The sequence below is a fragment of the Solea solea genome, chromosome 14 (assembly GCF_958295425.1).
Source record: "Solea solea chromosome 14, fSolSol10.1, whole genome shotgun sequence".
NCBI classification, from domain to species: domain Eukaryota; kingdom Metazoa; phylum Chordata; class Actinopteri; order Pleuronectiformes; family Soleidae; genus Solea; species Solea solea.
Window position 1 is genome coordinate 17,754,692 of NC_081147.1, and position 20,278 is coordinate 17,774,969.

A 20,278-nucleotide genomic window follows, 5' to 3' on the forward strand; every position below is an offset into this window, starting at 1 on the left:
ATCAGTCTCCTCCAGGTAATGCAATTAGATGCCACTAATATCTCGGGATGCTTTTCAAACTGCAAATCCACTTTTGCTAAATAGCACGCACTGTAATAACTAGTGACAGCACTCAAGGAGACACACGAGCATTTGCATGCGATTGGTTCGAGTAATTGCGCGCACAGAACGCTCCCAGAAAACAAAAAACCATGATGTTGTCCAAGTAGGCTGGAGTGTTTGCTTTGTTGCCAGGCAACACGCCTCACCTTGAGTTGAAATTATGCATTGTAAAATTGTAAGAAGGGCTTCTGTGTTTTTTTTTTGTTGAGCTCTGCCTAAACATGAAGTCGCCAGGTTCATGACCCAAACCACAGTAAAATAAATCCACTCACAGTTTGCTGGATGTTATTTGGCCTGAATCTGCAATTAGTGCCAATCATCTAACTCTGTTGGCATTCACTGTCTCCCACTGCTGAGTCTGCACATGGTGTGTTTTGTAGTTTGAAACAGCATTAAAAAAAAAAAAAAATTAGGGCTCTTTGAGACGCTGCCATTCATACTTAGAATACAAACCGCCTTCAGTCACTCCTGAGCATCGCTTGAGGGAAGCTGTGGGGCTGTCAGACCATCGGTGGCGGTGTTCACTGTGTTGTAACAGTCAAAGTCGCCCACACATACGATGAAGACAACCAACTTTTCTCAACACACAAACACACACGTACAGTACAAATGTGGATACTGTAAAGTGCGTCGAGAAAAACGCCTCCGGGCTACCGACATGTTTAGTGTATCATAAAAATTGTTCACTGAATCACATTAATCTTGAGCTAAATCGCTTCAATTGACGGATTAACAGGAATTTCACAAGTACACAAAAGAATACATCCAAACAGCACTGATCGGGATCTGTGATAGTCACTATGTCCCCGAAAAAGATAGAGAGACAGAGCGGGAGGGAATGAGATCAGCGTCTTGCTCCCACTATTCCCCTCAAGGCAACGTCAGGATAAATCTTCTAAGGGATTATCCCAGCTACACACAATGCTCTCTGTTCTGCCTATTGTACATCTCGTTTAGCACAATTGATAAATTACTTCTTTTTATTGTGAATGGATATAAGTCAGTCACAGGATTTGCTTGTGATTCATCTGGTGCGAGGAGCATTACAAACAATTGGCTGTGTGTGTTCTTCGTGAGACGATATTCCACCGCAAAAGCCTTCGTGAATCTGTACAGGATTACAAATTCAAGTTAAGAATTTTGCAGCCTGCCAAAGGAGTAAAGCCCTTGTATTTTCCTAATTGTGGAAATGGTTTTTCACGTACAGAAACCTCGGCTGTGTTTCCAAGCTGAAGAAGTTTAGTTGCTCAATAGGTAACATGATTAAATTAGTTTTCAATTTAAGGTAAACTAACATCTTGTAATTTCTTTGTCATTTGTGTTTACAATTTGTATATATCATGCTTTAAAAATGTATCGAACTTTCCACTTTCCGCTCACTCCTCAATTTATCATTAATTTGAATGTATTTCAGTGGCGAGGCCAATCCTCCAGTTGTATAAGGCGGCAGAAGTTAGTCTAATTGAATTATATTCTCTGTGTTTCACTGGTTTCACCCTCAAACATACCAATTTCACTTCACCTTCCCCATCTCCCTGCTTTTTCTCTTGAATTTCATTTTGCTCTACTTGTTTCATTTAGCCATCTCTCAACAGCCTTATTTTCTTCTTCAGATTGCCTCTAGACAGAAACCAGTTTTTTTAACTCTAGTTGCCCCAGCACAGGTAAATCACTTCATCTGTGAGGATGCCAGATAATTTGACCTTGCTAAGATCCAGTCTCCCTGTATCTGCAAATGAACATGTTCAAGGTCAAATGACGTATCAAATATGTGGGAGATAATGTTTTTACAATAAATTATGGGAACAACAGAGCCTCGTGTGCTGTGGTACAGACATGATTTAAAAAAAAGTGCCTCATGAAGAAAAGGAATAAGATTTACTATGAGTTAACGTCAAAGGTGCAGTGATAATAATATTTACATTAAGACTCGTGGATTATGTTAAGAGGTATAGATTTGCCGTGTGATCCCTTTAAAGAAATCTGTTCTTAACTTCTGGTGTGGAGCACGGTGTCCTTCTCTGACCTGGTTAATCAGCAGTAAACCTATTAGTAAGAGAACACCAGATGACCAATACCCCAGGATCATGCTGAGTATTCATCTGCCACTTTGGTGTGAGTGACAACGCATCTCCTGCTGGCAGCAGGGGTCATTTTACAGGGTGACCATGCATGTGGTCATCAGGTAATAATGCGCTGTACATAATTCTAAATCATCTCTCTTGCTCCTATTGGTGATATCCCTCATCTATCATGAACATCCATGAACACATCCTTCCACGGCATCCCACAGAGGCTTAAGTGACATTGTCTTGAGGGAAAAACAAAACAAAAAAAAACCCTGCCCTCCATTTCATCCCAGCGTGTGTCCAAACCACGAGACAAACACTTGTACGTTGACAAGTGGATACAACTCCACAACTTAACCGGGGAGACTGGACACCCCTGGCACTCTCTTTGTTGTGTCTAAAAATAGTGGGTCCCAACGGCCTCTCTCGGAAAAGGGGGAAAAAAAAGCAGAGGCACGCCTCATTATTTCATTATATATCCCTTCACTCTGATTTACATGCACACCAGAGGAAGAGTCATTTTTATCTGAGCATCATGGCTGTGGCAGGGAGACGTGTACTGATCCCCAGCAGAGTACCAAGACAAAAAACAAGCCAGATATCCACTCATTGCATCCCACCCTCAAGAGGCAGACATGATCTCATGTAATCCTTGTTTTCCTTCAAGCATTAAGGCATGTGGAGTACGCCTCATGTCAGTGAAACCTGTACTAGGAAACAGCCAACTCAGTCACAGTGTTAAATAATGTATCAAGCCAGGACCCGAGCGGAGTCTAATCTGAGACAAATCCAGTATTCACTGTTACGTCATCTATCTTGATGCACTCACTTGATCCTTTATTTTCTTTATATGTGATGCATACTTAAGCAACGCATTTGCATATTCCCAAAGAACCAGTGTATGCATAATTCTTCATTCATCTTATTGCACTGAGCTACTGCCTTTGCAGTGATAGTTGTTGAACTGAACTGTGACCACAGAGACTCTCCCTTTCAGCATCAGTGGCACGTGCACGGCAATATAGACCGCGTGCATTGCAAGTACACCATTTATTGATTGTCTTGCATACTTGTCCATTATAATAAGGAAGAGAAAAGTGAGCGAAGTGTAAAAATACATCTTGGAGCATGTATTAGTCAACACTGGTTGCAACCAGTAATTGGTTAGAGAGTGGAACTTTTATTGGTCAAAACAGAAAGAACGCATGTCCGATAAAGAAGGGAACATGTGTTCTTGCACCTCCCGGGACAATAGGGTACCAACGAAATCACCGCCTGTTCACGTAGGTGCATTTAATCATCCCGACACTCTTCTCAAACAGTTATCAATGGCTAATGTTTGCACTGAGGAGGAACCCCACAAAAGACTCCCAAAGGATTTGGACATATTCGATGTGAGGCACTGTGAGGGGGGGGGGAAGGGGTGGTGACCTTAATCACTTCCAGGTTCATCCGGGCTCGTGTGCCTTATTTCAGGTCACTGCCTCAAAGTCAAAGTAGGGCACAGTCATTATCTAGGGGAGCGTAACACAATCATCCACACAATACCATAAGGTCGGCACAATTCACTGAAGTATTGTCCATTACCTCTGGGCTTGAACACGTGCGCTCCATCACAAACAGTATACGTGTGGCGCCCAGGTTCAAATGTAGAGCAAACTCTTTGTAATACGTGAACAATTCACCTACTTGCTTGGCCATTTCTCTTTTGCTGTAAGCAAGAGACCCCAATCATCGCAAACCAGAGGCAGAGGAAAAACTGATTTGGAGAGAAAATTGTGGAAATTTCATCGTATGGTCTGTTTACATGGTCTCTCATCGGTCGGATGAAAAAGTCATTGTGAAAGCAGTTCAATACTTGTCTTGGTGATTTTATTTGAAAAATGCTAGAGAAAGTAATATTCTTCAGGGGAAATTGCAAATGAAGACGGTACATTTTTTTAAGTCACTAATATAACCAAGTCATAACCGCAAAAGGTTATAAAAGAGGCATCAGGGGTATGACAAGCACACATTTTTCACAAAATTCGTGGCATGAAGCTGTATCTCTTCATAATGACAGTCTGAGCAGTCAAGCAACACAGACCTCTGTCACAAAGAAAAAACGCCAAAATGACATATAACAATCTGCTCGACTGATCGAAGGAGGAGCTGCTGTTCTTCTTGAAGACCGCAAGCATATAAACTCTTAATGGCCATCAGCAAATATCACACATTATTTAAAAAGACTCCTCCACATTACCCCTCATGCCATTATACTTCCATGTTTCAAGCTCAACTTAACACAACAAAAGCCTATTTCACATCAATACCTGCTGCATATTTAAATATTTCACGTTATTCGCCCTAAAACTATTTCATAAAGCACAGCCGCGTCTGATGAAGAAGAGGTTGATTAGGTCCAAACCTTAGAGGTTTGTTATCGTGCAAGTTAGTGTGGTTTCGACCTCAAAGAGATAACGGAACCCTGATCCGGGTTCAGATCTGAGCCACTCTCGAGCATCAGCTTTTTGTGGTTGGCCATTTGTTATTCCCTGCTAATGGCTTGATGCATACCTCTCGCTGATGTGCGTCCCGATTTGATGCACATTGCGAGCACATTGTGCTGTGCCTTAATACTAAATAGGAGCACTTGAAAAGCTCAGCACAAATGCCAAGCAATGTACTGTAAATACTGCGTTAATGACACGGATATATCAAGCTGCTAATGCAGTGGAAGTTTGAGGGTACTGTGTATGGTGTCTGCGTTGACTGTAATCAGATATTTGCATTTTTCTCCTCAAACGTCTGTCTCAAAAGTTTTGCTTCCCAAACATTCACTTTCATCTCCCTTTTCTTTTCTCGTCACTGGATAGAGTGAGATCGCGCAAAGGAAATCAATATGTTATTGTGTATGTGTGGATTAACTTTTCCGTGTGTGCACGTTTGAGCGAGATGCATTTGGGGCCTCTGCTTGTCTTTTGTGTTTCTGCCCCAGATTGAGCCTGACAGCTACGCACGATATCTTGTTACAGAACACAACGCTGCACAGGGAAAGATGAAGAAGCACCACACACGTTGGTTTAACGGTGCTCCCTGTACATGCTACACTTTACACAGTAATCCCACTTAGGCCACGCAAAACTGTATTTAGCCAATGGTCTAATCTCATTATTAAACTGCTTTGGTTGCAGGTGTCCGGTCTGAGCTGAGAAGATTGCCAGAGGCCTATAATGTTAGAAGGGTGAGCTTAGGTAACGAATATAAACGACTTAATGGCTTATAAGCGGTCACGCTTACACCTTGCACATACACAGTGGTATTGCATCGCTATGGTCGGTAAAAAGACAGAATACAACATTGAAATTATGAGATTTGAATTCTCTTCTACGTTCTTAAATCAACATATTTTTAGTTTTCTCACTTCACATGAGGAGGCGGGGCTCGCCTCTATCTGCACAGTCAGAAGAGGTTAGCTAACTGAAACTGAAGTGTTGCAGTTACCCTGGAGTAGATTTCTGGGTTCAAAGAGTGTGTGTGTGTGTGTGTGTATCATCACATTAAGTAACAGGGAGCTTCAAACACAAGTACTTACAAGCATGGAGTTATCACTCATGGGACGTCCTCTCAGAGCTGGATGTGGTTTGTCCACTGTGCCAGAACACGGGGTGTTTGAAATGCAGTGATTAGTGCAGTGTCCAGTTCATTTTAACAGGATATTCAATGGGACTAATCGGGAATTAAGAGTCGGCATCTACTTTAAATTGCTTTCTTTACACATTGGTAAGGGAATACTGTCAGGGTGGAAAAAAAGGCAATTGTCTGCGCTCTCCCGATTACCCGCTGCAAAAGACTGTAATCTGGCTGAAAGTACTTAAAGGGTCGAGCAGCAAAATATACAACATTGATTATCATCCCAGTGTTCTTTTTTGGACCCTGCAGTGAGGGAGGGGGGGGGTGTGTGCCATGTAGCCATCTGCTTAGGCAAATGTTAAGGCTGGCTAAATACCGCCTGAGTCCTCTGTTCAAACCAGATTATCAGCTATTCTAAGGAGGCGAGCATGTATCTTATCAGCTCCCAATCTCTTTTACAAAAGCAAATCAAGAATTCTGCACGAGGATTACCGGGATTAAGGGGGACACAGACATGGCTGTCCTTGGACAATGTCTTAAATTGTCGCCTTTTAGTCTGGCCACCTTCTGCTTGCCAACATGCGACAACTGTGCCCTTTAATGAGACATGTCATTATCACATCCAGAAACAGTTGTTCTCGTGACAAAGTCTAGGAAATTATTATCATGCTCCCCAAACAGAACATTTAACAAAGCACAATAGTGTTCAAATACATTCAATCATGCCCATTGGAAACTAAACTGTGTTAGACCTCAAGAAAAAAACAACATCGGCTTTACACAAAATGGACAACATCCCATAGTGTTGAACACTGACCCACAGTGGGACAGAGCTAGGTCGGAAAACAGCATTTATTAGCCAGAGCAGCGTGATAGATGGATAGCTGGTTAGGTTTCCCACTGTATGCTTGAAGGAGGGTAAAATAAGAGACACATTTAAATGCAAACAACTGCTACATCGCTGCACCTCTGACACAACCAATGACCTACTAGGTCTCTCTCTCTCTCTCTCAAACACACACATACACACACAAAAACACAACTTTCTATAAAATTCTAGTTTGCCTTCATTGTATTTGCCAGCTGATGGATTAGTGATAAATCTACATGGGCAAAACTAAGGTCACAACCATGTGATTATTTAAATCACAATCAGTGTTTCCCAAAGAATGCTTGTAAAGCTGATTTATCCTCTTGTAACACTGAGCAGAACAATCATGCACTCACAAAACCGTGCCAAAGTATTAGCAACTTCATATCAAAAAGCTTTTGTGTGACTGAGGGTATTATTAATCCAGCATGGAAGATCACTGTGAATTTCTCTACCTGAGCTATTTTAAGGAAGACAGAGGAACAGTAACTGCCTTGCGTGCACACCGGCAAACCATATGCGCCTCGCACACTGCTTTAGATCACACTTTTAACAAGGAACAAACAATTGTACAAGCAATCGATGTTCCTCAGATCCCCGCTCCACAGTCACACCTCGTTTAATCAACAGAATTGTTTTCAATGAAAACAATCTCCGGGCTGTAGAGCTACTCAGTGTCTCAGAAAGAACCACTCGGCAGGCTTGCACACTGATTTGATTGTTGCACACACAAAGGTAGCTAGACCACCGCAGCTATGGGGGGGATGATTGAATTATTCAGTTTGGCAGAGATTTGGCAGCAATTGTGTGGAGTGTTGCCTTGAGTGGAGTGCAACAGAAAGACAGCATCTTCTTGTTTCCTGCACCACTGCACAGCACAAGCTTAAATAGCCCCTGCAAAAACGGCGAGTGCTGCTTCGGGACGACTTCACGTCATACTGTGAACATGCCTAGAGGTTGGCTAATTGACCTACACCTCACAGCCCCCCCATGGACTCACTTAATATTAATTGTCGAAAATGCATGCATTTGTAATACTAATGATTAAAAATAGAGATACATCCAATAGGCACCATGTTCATGACACCTTTATAGTTGTAATATCACCACTAAAATATCACAGATATGGTGAAAAACGAAATGTATGAAGGCATGAGCTGCTGCCAACATAATCCTTCACAAATTTGCAACTCATAAAACCAGGGAGAAACAAATCCAAATGGATGTTCAAGTGACGTTATATAAATTAAATAAGGCTCTGATTACTTAATGCATGTTTAAAGGTGCATAGAAAGCAACTGCAGCAATTGTTTAGTACAAACGATCTCTCTCCATGTACGATCTCAGCAGAGACTTCTAAAATCATGTCAATCAAAATAAAAGGCTATTTCTATCTCACATGAGCCTTTGCAATGCCATTCTGATAAATAAAGAAGATACTCCGGTCTCATGTTACACATATCAGAGGGAACAAACTGATGACATGGGAGAGGCGGTGCTGATTGCTTTCTCAAGGTTATGGAAAATCACTGGACCAGCCATGCCCACTTTTTAATTTCAGACTGGAAAACTTTATATGTGGTTTCTAATTGATCTCGGTGGTTTTGAAACTGATAACCAAGTGTACTCCATAATTGCAGTGCATCCAGAGGTTTCATGTTACAGGAAACTGCAAGCGCTTCTGAAAAAAAAACAAAAATAATAATAATAATAAAAAAAAAAGCCTGAGGCAAACCAAGAAAGATAGGATGAAAAAAATAGGAAAAAGAAGAAAAAATATAATTAATGAATGCCATATGGATAGCCTCACGCAAAAATGAATTGCTGTGTGCGTACAGTAAATAAGCTGTTGTGTGTGGGGGGGGTCTGCAGACACATCATTGCATGACCAAACTCACTTCCTGTTACTAGCTCTCTGGCCTGTTCTATTAAACTGATGCTGCATCCTCATAAATCATGAATCGATATGTTGGCAAATGAAGTGTGTTGTCCTTGGTGACATACTGTAATACAACATTTAAATGTCATTTTATGAATGATACAAAAAAGTCTGAGGGAAGGCATTCCATGTGTGCTGACCTAAATCACCAATAACAACTGCACAATTCTATGAGGAAAAAAAAAATAAATAAAAATACCAGACCAGGAACTCCTGATTCCCCTACATCCTTTCCTCCTTTTTTTCACATTTTTATCCTTGCAACGCAAAGCTGGGAAATAAAAAAAATAAATATATATATATATATATATCAATTTATTGCCTACTCTATCTTCATGTGCAGATGTTAGGACTCATTAAAGGTATGTTTTTTTATTTATATATGGCTCATTTAAAACCGTTCAATATCCTAATTATGCAGAACATGAAAAATGTAACCATAATGTATCTAGCTCAAAGAGATACAAGAGCCTTATGATCTACCCCGAGCTCTGTTTTCAAGTAGGAAGGAGGCATTTAGCTGGTTTACATTTATCTATTAATAGAAAACTGACATTTGTGCACTCACTGTATATGAATGCTCTCCTTGACTGTGCACCATTTTCCTCAAATCACCAAGGACACTTTCCCCCAGGGAACGGATTAGTTCTCTCTCAGTTTTAAAAACAAGCTAAAGTAACTTTGAAGAGCAATTAAACATTTCCTGTTTTCGCTCATTTGGCTTTGTTTGATTGCTTACAAGTTCATATTTTTGGATCAAATCCACATAAACACGGAAGAAACATGTTAGAGCGGCAGTTATTGCGCCTTCTAGATCAATCTTCCTCTCAGATGTGTAAAAAAAAAACCTGTGTTTTTGCACTACTGTACATCATAATAGCGGGGTTATTGTTATCAAATGATCATTATCAGCTCTCGCAGAGTACAAAAAAAGAAGAAAATTGTGTTGCTCCAAAAAAAAAAGAAAAAGAAAAAGCTTCCGCCCTGCTGCTTTATGTCTGCACACTTCAAAGGATGTGCTCCCACCAAATTTCCATAACTTTTTATCGGTAATCTGTTCCTAATGAGCAATGTATATATAAACCATTATCTCAATTCTTTCTCCTATTCATGTGTTGCATGCGTTGTCAAATGAATGAGATGATTTGTGTGGCTGAAATGATCCAATTAATGGTGTCCAACCCTACATAGGCACATGTGCTTGTGGGCCACAGCTTGTTTGACCTATTGTATATGCTGCTAGTTATATGTATCTAAGAAAAGCAGAGGATTATTCTGTAACATGTGTCAAAAACGTGTTTTGCTTCACTTCAGTCTCACAGCACATACAGTATATATATATATATATATATATATATATATATATATATATATGCTGTATTACTGCACTAAATATTGTGCAGAAAACAGAGGTGGCCCCAGTGTTGCGGACTAACTTGGCTTTAAATAATGAATAAGAGTCGTCAAGATATTCAATACAATGCAAAAGACTTTAATAAATTTCAGAAGCGCACACATACATAAACAAAACATTTACAGTTTTCTCCACACTGGCAAATCAAAGTCAATTACAAAGATCATGTAAGGTGCATATTGTAATTCACATTTAATAAAAGTGAGGTTGTTTGTATCTTGTACAAAGGACAAAAAGCCCTCCCCATGTATAAGTATTTTTTTTTTTTCCTTTTCCCAAAGATCAGGCAAATCTAATCATTACACAGTGCTAGGATGCTATGTATATTTAATACTGTGGCTCCTACTCAGTATTGAATACATTTGATACCATAATTACATTGATATACCTCCTTTAATAATCACAACCTGTCTCACAAGGAGGCAACACACATGGAATTACAAGCTTTAAATTAGACATAGCCTGTTGATCTGTGACCATGGAAATCTAAAATGTTGTCTGTTTCCTGGTCCGGGCAGAAAATTTGATTAAATACAGTCTCTCACAAGACGGGAAACAGTCTTAGTCCAGTCCATCTGGACATTTCAAATTGACAACACAGGGTATGTCCATTTTAACGACTCTAATTCCATGTTATATGTACTGCGGATGCCTTTTATGCTTCACCTATCAAAGCAGTCTTTAGCTCACCAATTAACAGTACAATCGGACAACGACGCTGCTAACCCATCAAGCCAATTACTGGTGTATACTGTAGAAATGACTCTATTGATACTGAAAACCATGATGATTCTATCATTATAGAAGAAAAGAAAAAGGAGAAGAAAAATGATGCTCTGAACAAAAGAAATAAGAAGCAGTCATTTCTGTCAAACTTATTGCTGTTTTTAAACTGGAGCCTGGATTACCTTTTCATTTTGGCGTTCAAAAAAAAAAAAAAAATAGCATAAATAAGCACAAAATCAAGCCATTTTTTTTTCTTTAGCCAACCAGCCCATATTAAAGACTGCCTGAGGATTATTGGTGCTCTTTTTTTTTACCATCTGGAGTCATTTTAATATGGATCTTAGAGGTTAAATCACTTCCGACTTAGGAATTGAAGGCGATGCACAAAAGGTTAGGCTTAGTGCTCCGAAAATCTGCCCTACATAATCAGCTTTTGATTATAAACCCAGGAGTTAGTCCCTTGTGATTGTGGCTAAGCTCAAAGTATTAAACTTGTCCTATCGTTCCTCCCAGTGAGAACGGCATGGCAATCAGTAGCACTACAAATGTGGTCACATTGTGGGGCCATGCATGTTTCTTTACAGAAGCCACACTCGTCACTAACAATGCTATAAGTGGCTTCAAAAGTGTGACAGAAAGAGAGGTGAACGTTGACATAAAAAGATACACCGCACTAATGTGAAGCCCACACGTCGTAGACCTTGCAGCGTAAACACATCAGAAGTCATGAGTTCCGCGAGCAAGTCGAGAAGGAGCAACGTCGAAGGATACAAAAGTCAAACTAAGAAAATAAAATGGCCACGGGGCAGTTTTGAAAACAAGGCAAAGAAAGAGAATCAATAAATATAAACACCATCAACTCTGTGATAGATATACATACATACATATAAACATACTTTACAGATCTACGGACTGTATTTGACACCTATTTTACAGAGAGGGTGCTGGAGTGTTCAGGGCGTACAGCATCCTCCTCACCAACACAGGTAAGTAGCATAAGACTCAAAAGGATTTCAAACTTCCAAAAAAGACTCACAGGAGGAACTTTGTCAAATTTCACGCAGGCAACATGAAGTGTCTGTCTTTTTCTGAGATCCCCATCCCCCCACACAAGTTCATCTTTTCTCTGGATTGTATGAAGAGGTTGGGTTTGAGGCTGTAGAGACAGTAAAGTACTTGTTTCACCTCTTCAGTTATCGCCTTTCTCCTTTCCTCCCTCTGCCCTTTTCTCTCCCCTTTCTCTCTTTTTCTCTCTTAAGGTAGTGGGAGCTAGAGATTGATTTTAATCCTGTGGGAGCGAGTTGTACCTGTGCCACAGAGTGTGCCATAGTGTGGTGTTTTCAGTGCCATCTCCTGAAATATAGAGAGACAGACAGATATAGGGAGATTGTCGTTACAATATCATTGAGCCCTGAGCAGTCTAAGCTGTAGCCTTATCCTTGGGAAGGCTACCTGGAACACTAAATAAAAAAAAAAAAAGATGTATCTAAAGAGAATGTAGAAGATTACAAAAGCATTCTTCAAGGCACGGCTGGCAATCAAGTCATTATCTTGTCAGGTTTCCTTGAAGAATGCTACAGGTGTCACAAGTTTGTGCATTTTTTTCCTGTACTTATCAGAGCATGCAATCTTACCCAATTGTGATTTCAAATTTGTGTTTTTTTTTTTTTGTTTTTTTTTTCCCGTGTCTCCCACCACACTAGTGCAGCACTCTTTGGTTTCCTCTCAAAAAGGCATTTTGTTCAATTTAGGCCCACTCTTTATTTCGGACCCTTGCCAGTGGGGTCCTCTGATATGTACAGAATATCACGTTTTTGGAAGGTTTATCAGGGTCTGCCAGCATTGGAATCAAGGATCTGACCATACAGAGCTCACATTAGCAAGGCACATGATGAGTACAGATGCAATGATTCAAAAAGCATAGAACGAGGAAAAAAAAACAAAAGAAAAGAAAAACATGAAACAATGATATTTAAGTTGCTAGGATTTCATTCCGCCATTTTATTTGATTAACAAATCTCGGGTAGCCTTCTGAAATCATGGCTTTTTACCCCATGTCTGTGCACCCATTATGAGTCAGCACAAACGATTTGTCATCACACCATGGGTGGCTAGTAAACAAGCCCCATGCCATCACCCATCCAGTGCTTTTATATTATATTATATTTTTTTGTTTCTAAAAATGACAGCGCCATAAATGCTTCATAAATCAGGAAAAGAAACACCGGTATTTAATCAAATATGACTGTTTGTGTGTGTGTGGTGCGACACAAGAGAACGTACTACCCCTTTTAATCCCTGCATATTCATAGAGATGTCTGCGATCAGTCAGGCAGGTGGAGACTCGTTTGATCTTCCTCAGCCAAAACACATTCTCTCACAAGAGTGCCTCATCACTGGAGACGGACTGACCTCTAATGTCACGGGGTGTGGGTTTAAAGAAAATGATGTGATGCGTACACACCGAGAAGAGAGGGGAGGGACGGGAGGAGGTTTTCATTTGCAAACATGGCTCTTGTTGTATAATGAAGCCATATGGTGGCACACACCAATAGTCTCTGAAGGATTTTTTTTACACGCTTTACTCTTTAACAGCTACATCTGTAAGGTCCCTGAGAACATTCCCTGTGACCTTCAGCCAGGATCACCTCCTCTTGTGCACCCTCCCCATTAATAATCCATGGGCGGGCTTTTTGTTTGTTTATCATTTTTGTTTCCATTACTTTATGCATGTGGGGGAATGAGAATTCACCGTGGCTGTCACTGTGAAGAACAAAAAAAGAAAAACACAGTAACCTGCCTATGATCTTTGCTTTTTGGACTTCCTGTATTAGGTTAGGCCCAAGAAAGAGAGACTCAAACAGCTGGGATTGACAGGCTAAATGCAGCTTTTATTTTAACAGCCACACTTGAAATGATCCGCACAAATTCAAGAGTTCTCTTCTCTCTCTACGTCCTCGGGAAAGAAAGCAACTACAAAGTGCTCTTCTTTTGACGTTGAAATGATGTTTTCTTTAAAGAGACGTAAAGATGAATCAAGCATTCGAGATTATAAATGGGCCTCAAAAACTGGATGGCTGGAAAACTATTGTCACATCACCCCGATCCTGAGAATGTGATTCGCCCAGCGATTGTACCTGACATCAGTGATCATCTTAAAGGACGGCTGCCTTTTTTCTTCTCTCTTATTGCCCTCATTCGAAACCTAATTACAGTGATTTTACTCATACGGTATTATGAGTGATTAACCCTTTAGTGCATTTAATTAACCTTTGCAGCCACCAACTCTCATCAGGCAAAGCTTCATGCCATTTTTTTTCAAAGACACATGCTTTAAATAAGCACACATAAAACTAGAGGGAAATCTAATGTCTAAAGTGGGAGGCATCGCTTGTCAGTTGCTCAAGGGGAAATCATTTTTTTTGATGTACTATCAGCTTCACATCAGTGACGAGATGGTGGATGAGTAGATCCAATTATTAATTATAGATACACTAAAATATGAAAATACAACCCCTAACCCCTTTAATAGCGACGGATAAATATACAGCGCAGAACCGTCAGATACAGACATTGCCTGATATTGCAAAACTTACTCGTGGAAATTATGTTTACTAATCTATATTCATTGATTTTGAATTCCTCATTCAAAAACACCCCACTCTAATTAGCAATATAAGTGAAAATCAATTCAAATACTCAATGCATAAAATATATGACGGATATTATTTCAGAATTGTAGCTCCCAGACTGAGCAGACTTTGTGTTTCTGCACATTCTTGGGTAATTACTAGCAGTGAGAGGGGGGAAATCATTGTGACAACTCGTCAGTGTGTCGTACAAACACATTATGAATTAAATCTTCTGTAGCAAAGACATCTACTAGGCTTATGCATAACATACCATGGCGGAGCACAGCTTTAAACCAGGGGTTTTAAATAAAAGGTGGATTAAGGGAATGAATGGCATCTCTGTGTGGGTGTCTTCATAAATTATCCACAAGCACAATTCTTTAGATCAAGAGTCATTTACCAAAAGGCTCTGAGGAAATTGGACATTTGCTAGATGTCACGCAGACAGGTGCTGAAGCAAGGAGGCAGAAATGAAGCGAAGATCTGAAGACTGTGCGCAACATGAGGCTACAGACGCAAACAAAAGTAAGTACCTCGTCAAACAAAATCAATTATTGATGCAATATCATGAAATTGACCCAGAACCGGATGAATGACAGTCGTGATAAGTATGATCAAAAAGAGTAACACAAATGAAAGCCACTGCCACCAAGCCCCACAAACAGTGACATGACAAAGTAAAAGAAGTTGTTGCAAAAGCCAGCAAAATCAACTGGATGTTTGACACTGAGTGAAAGGAACAAATGTCTGTGTAAATACATTAGTATTGTGTGCGCTGACTAGTCAGCCATGATTTAATCAGTTGTGCTGGTGATAGCAGATCAGACGTCAACATGTATGCACTCTGTCATGCACTTTAGGACGCAATGATTACACTAATGCTATGTCCTCCCCTCTAATACAAACTACAACACATAACGGACGCAGACCTTTGTCGTGATGTCACTGTGTCCCCTTGTGTGAGCTAATTCAACGAATGTAAAGAATGTGTGTCTGTGTACGTCGTTTATAAAAATAATTGGGGTCATTAAAGTGGAGCGTTTATGGGCTAAATGCAACGTCGCCCTAGCCAGCTTTTTTTTATGGACTGCTGCTCCCTTGGTGTTTAAGTATATTGGTCTCAAGGCTTTGCATCACCTTGATCCCCGTGACCCCCCGCCCCCCCCCCCCGCCCAAAGCAGTACTCTGTCTTCCCCATAGCGCTCTGCTCTAGCTGTCAGCAATGAGCAAGGCCACCTCTCCTTACCTCTGATTTACATTTATTTCCCTCACCAGCTTTTATTTATTGGGGCACTTCGCATTTGGCACATATCTCGTAGGGAATCATGAGCCCTTTGCTGTACCTTGGCATTCACACAAGCTTCTCTCCCACAAAGCCTCACTGGCACATGGCAGCCAGTTAATATTGTGAGGACAGAAGCAACAGAACTTGAGATGGTTTATTAACATGTTTTAACACTTATGTTTTGTTGTTTGGTTGTTTTTTTTCCCTGAACACCTTTACTGCCGAAATATATACCTGATAAGTTGAGTAGCCCTTGTCACCCTGGCTGTCATATTTATTTTATGTTTTTTGCAAGGCTAGTTTTAAATGTGTGAGTGAAATATATTAGCACACGGTGTGATTCACCTTTGACCTCAAATACATCAGTATGGAGTTCAAACATTGCCGCCTACCCCAGGCTTTTAGGTCACCAACCACTCGTACTGAAGGTTAAAATATCTAGCCATCAAAATTCCACTGATAGCTTTACCAAGTATTTGAATATGAAACAAATTTGGAAATTATGCTTCGATCAAGGTTGCTTGTAAAAATGAATGTATGACTATTAATAACAGTAGAGTGGTTTGCCTTTACTAATTGTGAGAAATGATTAATCTCATTCGTTCACTGTGCATGTGTTGCTAGTCTTCAGTACACTGTCAATTACAAATGGCATTCATGTAGACATGGTTGTGGTCAGTGAGGGAAAATCCCCTGGGCTTGAGGCTGCCACCCTCCCCCTTCACATCATATACTATGGGACAGCAAGGGAAGTGTGAGTGGGGACTAGTGTGGGTGGGTTTAAAAAGGAAGTCATGAATTACCTGTCGGGTGGTGATTTGCCCCGCAGTCTTGAATCCCCCCTGACAGCTGCACTCTGAGACACTGTATGGGTCGGAGCTAGTCGATGAGCACTTGGAGAGTGAGTCACACCCCACCACAAATGTGTTGTCCAAGGGGAGCTCCTGGATCACGTGGTGTTTCTTTGGGGCCACTGGCGTCTCCGGTTTGATTTGAAATGTGGGTTGAGGGGACGCTGACTTGTAATGCTTGGCTAAGTCTGGGCTGTCAGGTTTGAAGGTGGTGGGCGTGGTGGCCCAGTTGTACTTCCCCATGGTTTGCTCCTCAAGTTCCACGGGGAGATCCAGTGTACCGTTAACATGGTCGTGGGTAGGGTTATCAGGCTTGGATTCATCAATGGTCACAAAGTTCAGGAGGAGGTTCTTGGGGGATCGCTTCTTTCTCCTCTTCTTCTTCTTGATCTGACGGTTCTCTTGGTTGGGTGACACCCACTCACCACTCTGCTTGCCCTTCTGCACCACCTTGTGTCTGGGTGTCTGCCGGCAGCGCACCAAGGCAGTCACAAATACCACTAAGATGACAGTCATGGTCCCTGCTATGATAGCTATGACAACAATCACATATCCATTGGCTTGAGGCGTTACCTCGCTGTCCCCTATGTTACGGTCCAAGGGTGTCTCCATACTTTTTCGCAGCTGCTCTTGAATAAAGGTAGCATTTGACACAGTGTCATTGACAAACAAGTGAATAAGTGCTATTGCCTGTAATGACTCAGGCTGGCCTAGATCCTTCACCTTGACTACAAGCCTATGAAGCCCGTGATCAGCTGCTACTATTTTCTCCTGCAGTGTTATGTTACCGGTTGATTTGTCGATGGCAAAGAGACCTCGAGGGGAGACCCTAGATGTGATGATGATGCTGCTAATAATACTGTACTGCAGCTCAGCATTCATACCAGTGTCATTGTCAATGGCAAACACTCTGGTGACCACAGCACCAGGGACAGTGGGGGTCCGCACTAGGTCATATGAGTAATTGGAGGACGGGATGACAAACACAGGACGATTGTCATTTACGTCGACCACGTTGATCGTGACCTTGGCATACGAGGAGCTTGGAGGATGTCCTCCGTCAATTGCCTTGACCATAAATGTGTAGGAGCTTTGCTGCTCCCTATCGAAGGTAATATTGGGTTTGATCACACCAGTTTGAGGGTCAATGATGAAATTATCTTTCCCGTTCAAAATGGACAAGGTTATAACAGCATTATCTCCCGCATCTGCATCCGTAACTGTGATTAAGCCCACAGTTCCATAGAGAGGCAGGTTCTCAGGCACATAGAAGTTGTACTCGGGGTGTGTGAAAGCTGGGCTGTTGTCATTAAGGTCCTGGACGATTAGCCTGACTGTGACATTGCTCTGTAGGGACGTGGAGCCGTTGTCCCTAGCTATGACAGTGAATGAGTACCTCTCCTGCTTCTCTCTGTCCAGTCGCTTGCCAACAGACAGTATTCCTGACCGTCTGTCTATGTTAAACCCATCAGGTGCGTCAGGGCCGAGACTATAAATAAGATCGGCATTATGTCCACTGTCTGCATCTGTGGCACTTATTTTTATTAACTGTGTAGAAGGGTCATTGTTCTCCGGTATGGAAAGTTGGATTTCTGGCTGGGGGAAAATGGGTGCATTGTCATTCTCATCCTTGATTTTAATTAAAACCATAGCTGAAGTGTTCAAAGGAGGCGTCCCCCTATCCGAGGCCACTATCTTAATTGCATATTCTCGAGTCGTCTCATAATCTAGTGGGGCAGCTGTCTCTAATAAGAACTGATCATTAAAGACAGGCTTCAACCGAAATGGAACATCGTGGTCGGTGTAGCAAGCTACTTTGCCATAGAGATCTGCATCCTTGTCAGTAACAGTAATTAGGGCTATTTTGGTGTTAAGAGGTGCATTCTCAGACAGCAGAACAGTCCCATTAACCAGGTTGATAATGTAGCGAGTGTCAATAGAGGGAACATTGTCATTAACATCTGTTACATTAACAGTCACTGTGGCTCTGGAAGGGGTGGAGCTGCCATCGCTGGCCAGGACGATGAGTTTATGAACAGGAGTCACCTCCCTGTCCAGTGGCTGCTTCACAGTTATCAGTCCTGTGGAACTGTCAATGGCAAAGTGGCGCTTGATGGCAGCAGAGATCTGGTTGCTGAAAGCGAAGTGAATCTGTGCATTGGAGCCCAGGTCTGCATCGGTGGCATGAAGCTGAGCAACCGATGTCCCCGTGGGTGCATTCTCTGGTACTGTAACCTCCAGCTCGCTGTCCTTAAAGATGGGGCGATTGTCGTTGACATCAGAAATGGTGACTTGGAGAATGGCAGTGCTGGACTTGGGAGGGTTGCCGCCATCTTCCACCTTTATCTTCATCACAAAAGTGTCCTTCTGCTCACGATCCAGGTTCTGCTGAACAATAAGCTGTGGCCACTTGTCTCCTTCAGGAGTCTCAATGATGTCTAAGCCAAACTCACTGACACTCTGCAAAGACAAAACACAGGTTTGTTTAGCCTGGATCTGTTTTGAACACATCATGCAATATATTTAAGACACTCATATAAACACCATGTTACACATTTCTTTTTCCTTTCCCAGTAACCTGTTTTTTTTTTTCACTCTAAAGAACAAACATTAAGCCAATCTCAATATAACCACAATCTAAATCAGTTGAATATGTAAAGTGACAAAAGGTAACAACAACAAAAGCTATCTCAATAAATGATGTCCTTTATATTTTGTTCTTGGCTGTAGCCTTTTAGTAGTTTTAGAGAGCAAAACTGTGTGTCTAGATTTTCCCTAAGGGTACCCAGGTTCATTTGCAGTCCTTCTTTGGACCAGGCCTTTAGTCAGTGATGAATGTCAAGAGCAAATTAAACAGCTCAGGACATTCTTAAACGGGGCAGGTGGTTTTTGGCTATGCTCTGCTCATCTCAGCTTGGTCATAAATCAAAAGCATTTTCAAAAATGCTGAACAACACCTTATTACAGAGGTTTAATTTCCTAGATGTAATGCACAATAGCTCTACATAGCCGGAAAAAAATGCAATTTTAAAACGTGCAAATATTCTGTATACTGCATGAATACTGGAATTAGGATTCATTTGCTTCAAGTTTTCTCTTCAGATTTCCCTAAAAAACACAAAACAGCACTCTCTTTTAATGCTTGATATCCAAACAAGGCAGGCGACATTGCAACAATTCAACTTCATTATCCGGGAAAGAGACAGTTATAGGCAGAGACATCCCAAAATGCTCCCATTTATATACACTGGAAGACCAGATAACCATAGATTAAGAGGAGAGTGAAAAATCCTGCCTATTAAACAGCTTTTTTCCTCAAAACAGGCTAAATCTAGCCAAAAGTAAAGCTGAGGGAAAATGAAAACAAATGCTTAAGTAATCCTCAATAGAAACTAGAGGAACTGGCAGTGGCTGTTGTGAACAATTGCCTTCCGTGCAAGAGAAACTAGCACTAATATTTACAATTTCAGAAAGAATATGGCATGGATGTGTACACGTTTTCAGATCAGAAGAGAAGGGAAGTAAATGAAGGAAGAGAAAGGGAGACACGCGGCACAAACGGAGAGAAAGAGAGAGAGTAGGGGGAGGAAATAAGAAGATCAAGCCCATGAATGAGCTGCATGCACATTATGAAACAAAGACACCCTTTGAAGCTCTTTCAGTCAGAAGCAGTTTCATGGTAAAACAAGAAAAAGCATCCTATTTAAGGCGATAAGCTTCATGCTGCACATGATGTTGAAAAAGATTACTCTGTCTAGGCACAGCTATCAAATGAGA

At 41.2% G+C, this 20,278-nt stretch overlaps 1 protein-coding gene across 3 annotated transcripts in view; it reads right to left on the reverse strand.

Moving 5' to 3' along the window:
• Positions 1–20,278, reverse strand: part of pcdh11 (protocadherin 11) — a 126,087-nt gene that overhangs the window by 93,335 nt on the left and 12,474 nt on the right. For 2 of the 3 annotated variants that reach the window (XM_058649472.1, XM_058649471.1), the window contains exon 3: positions 16,454–18,961. In XM_058649472.1, coding sequence (XP_058505455.1) covers positions 16,454–18,961 — 2,508 coding nt within the window. Of the gene's footprint in view, positions 1–10,069; positions 12,087–16,453; positions 18,962–20,278 lie in introns of those variants that run through there. The other variant, XM_058649473.1, reaches the window with a different exon arrangement.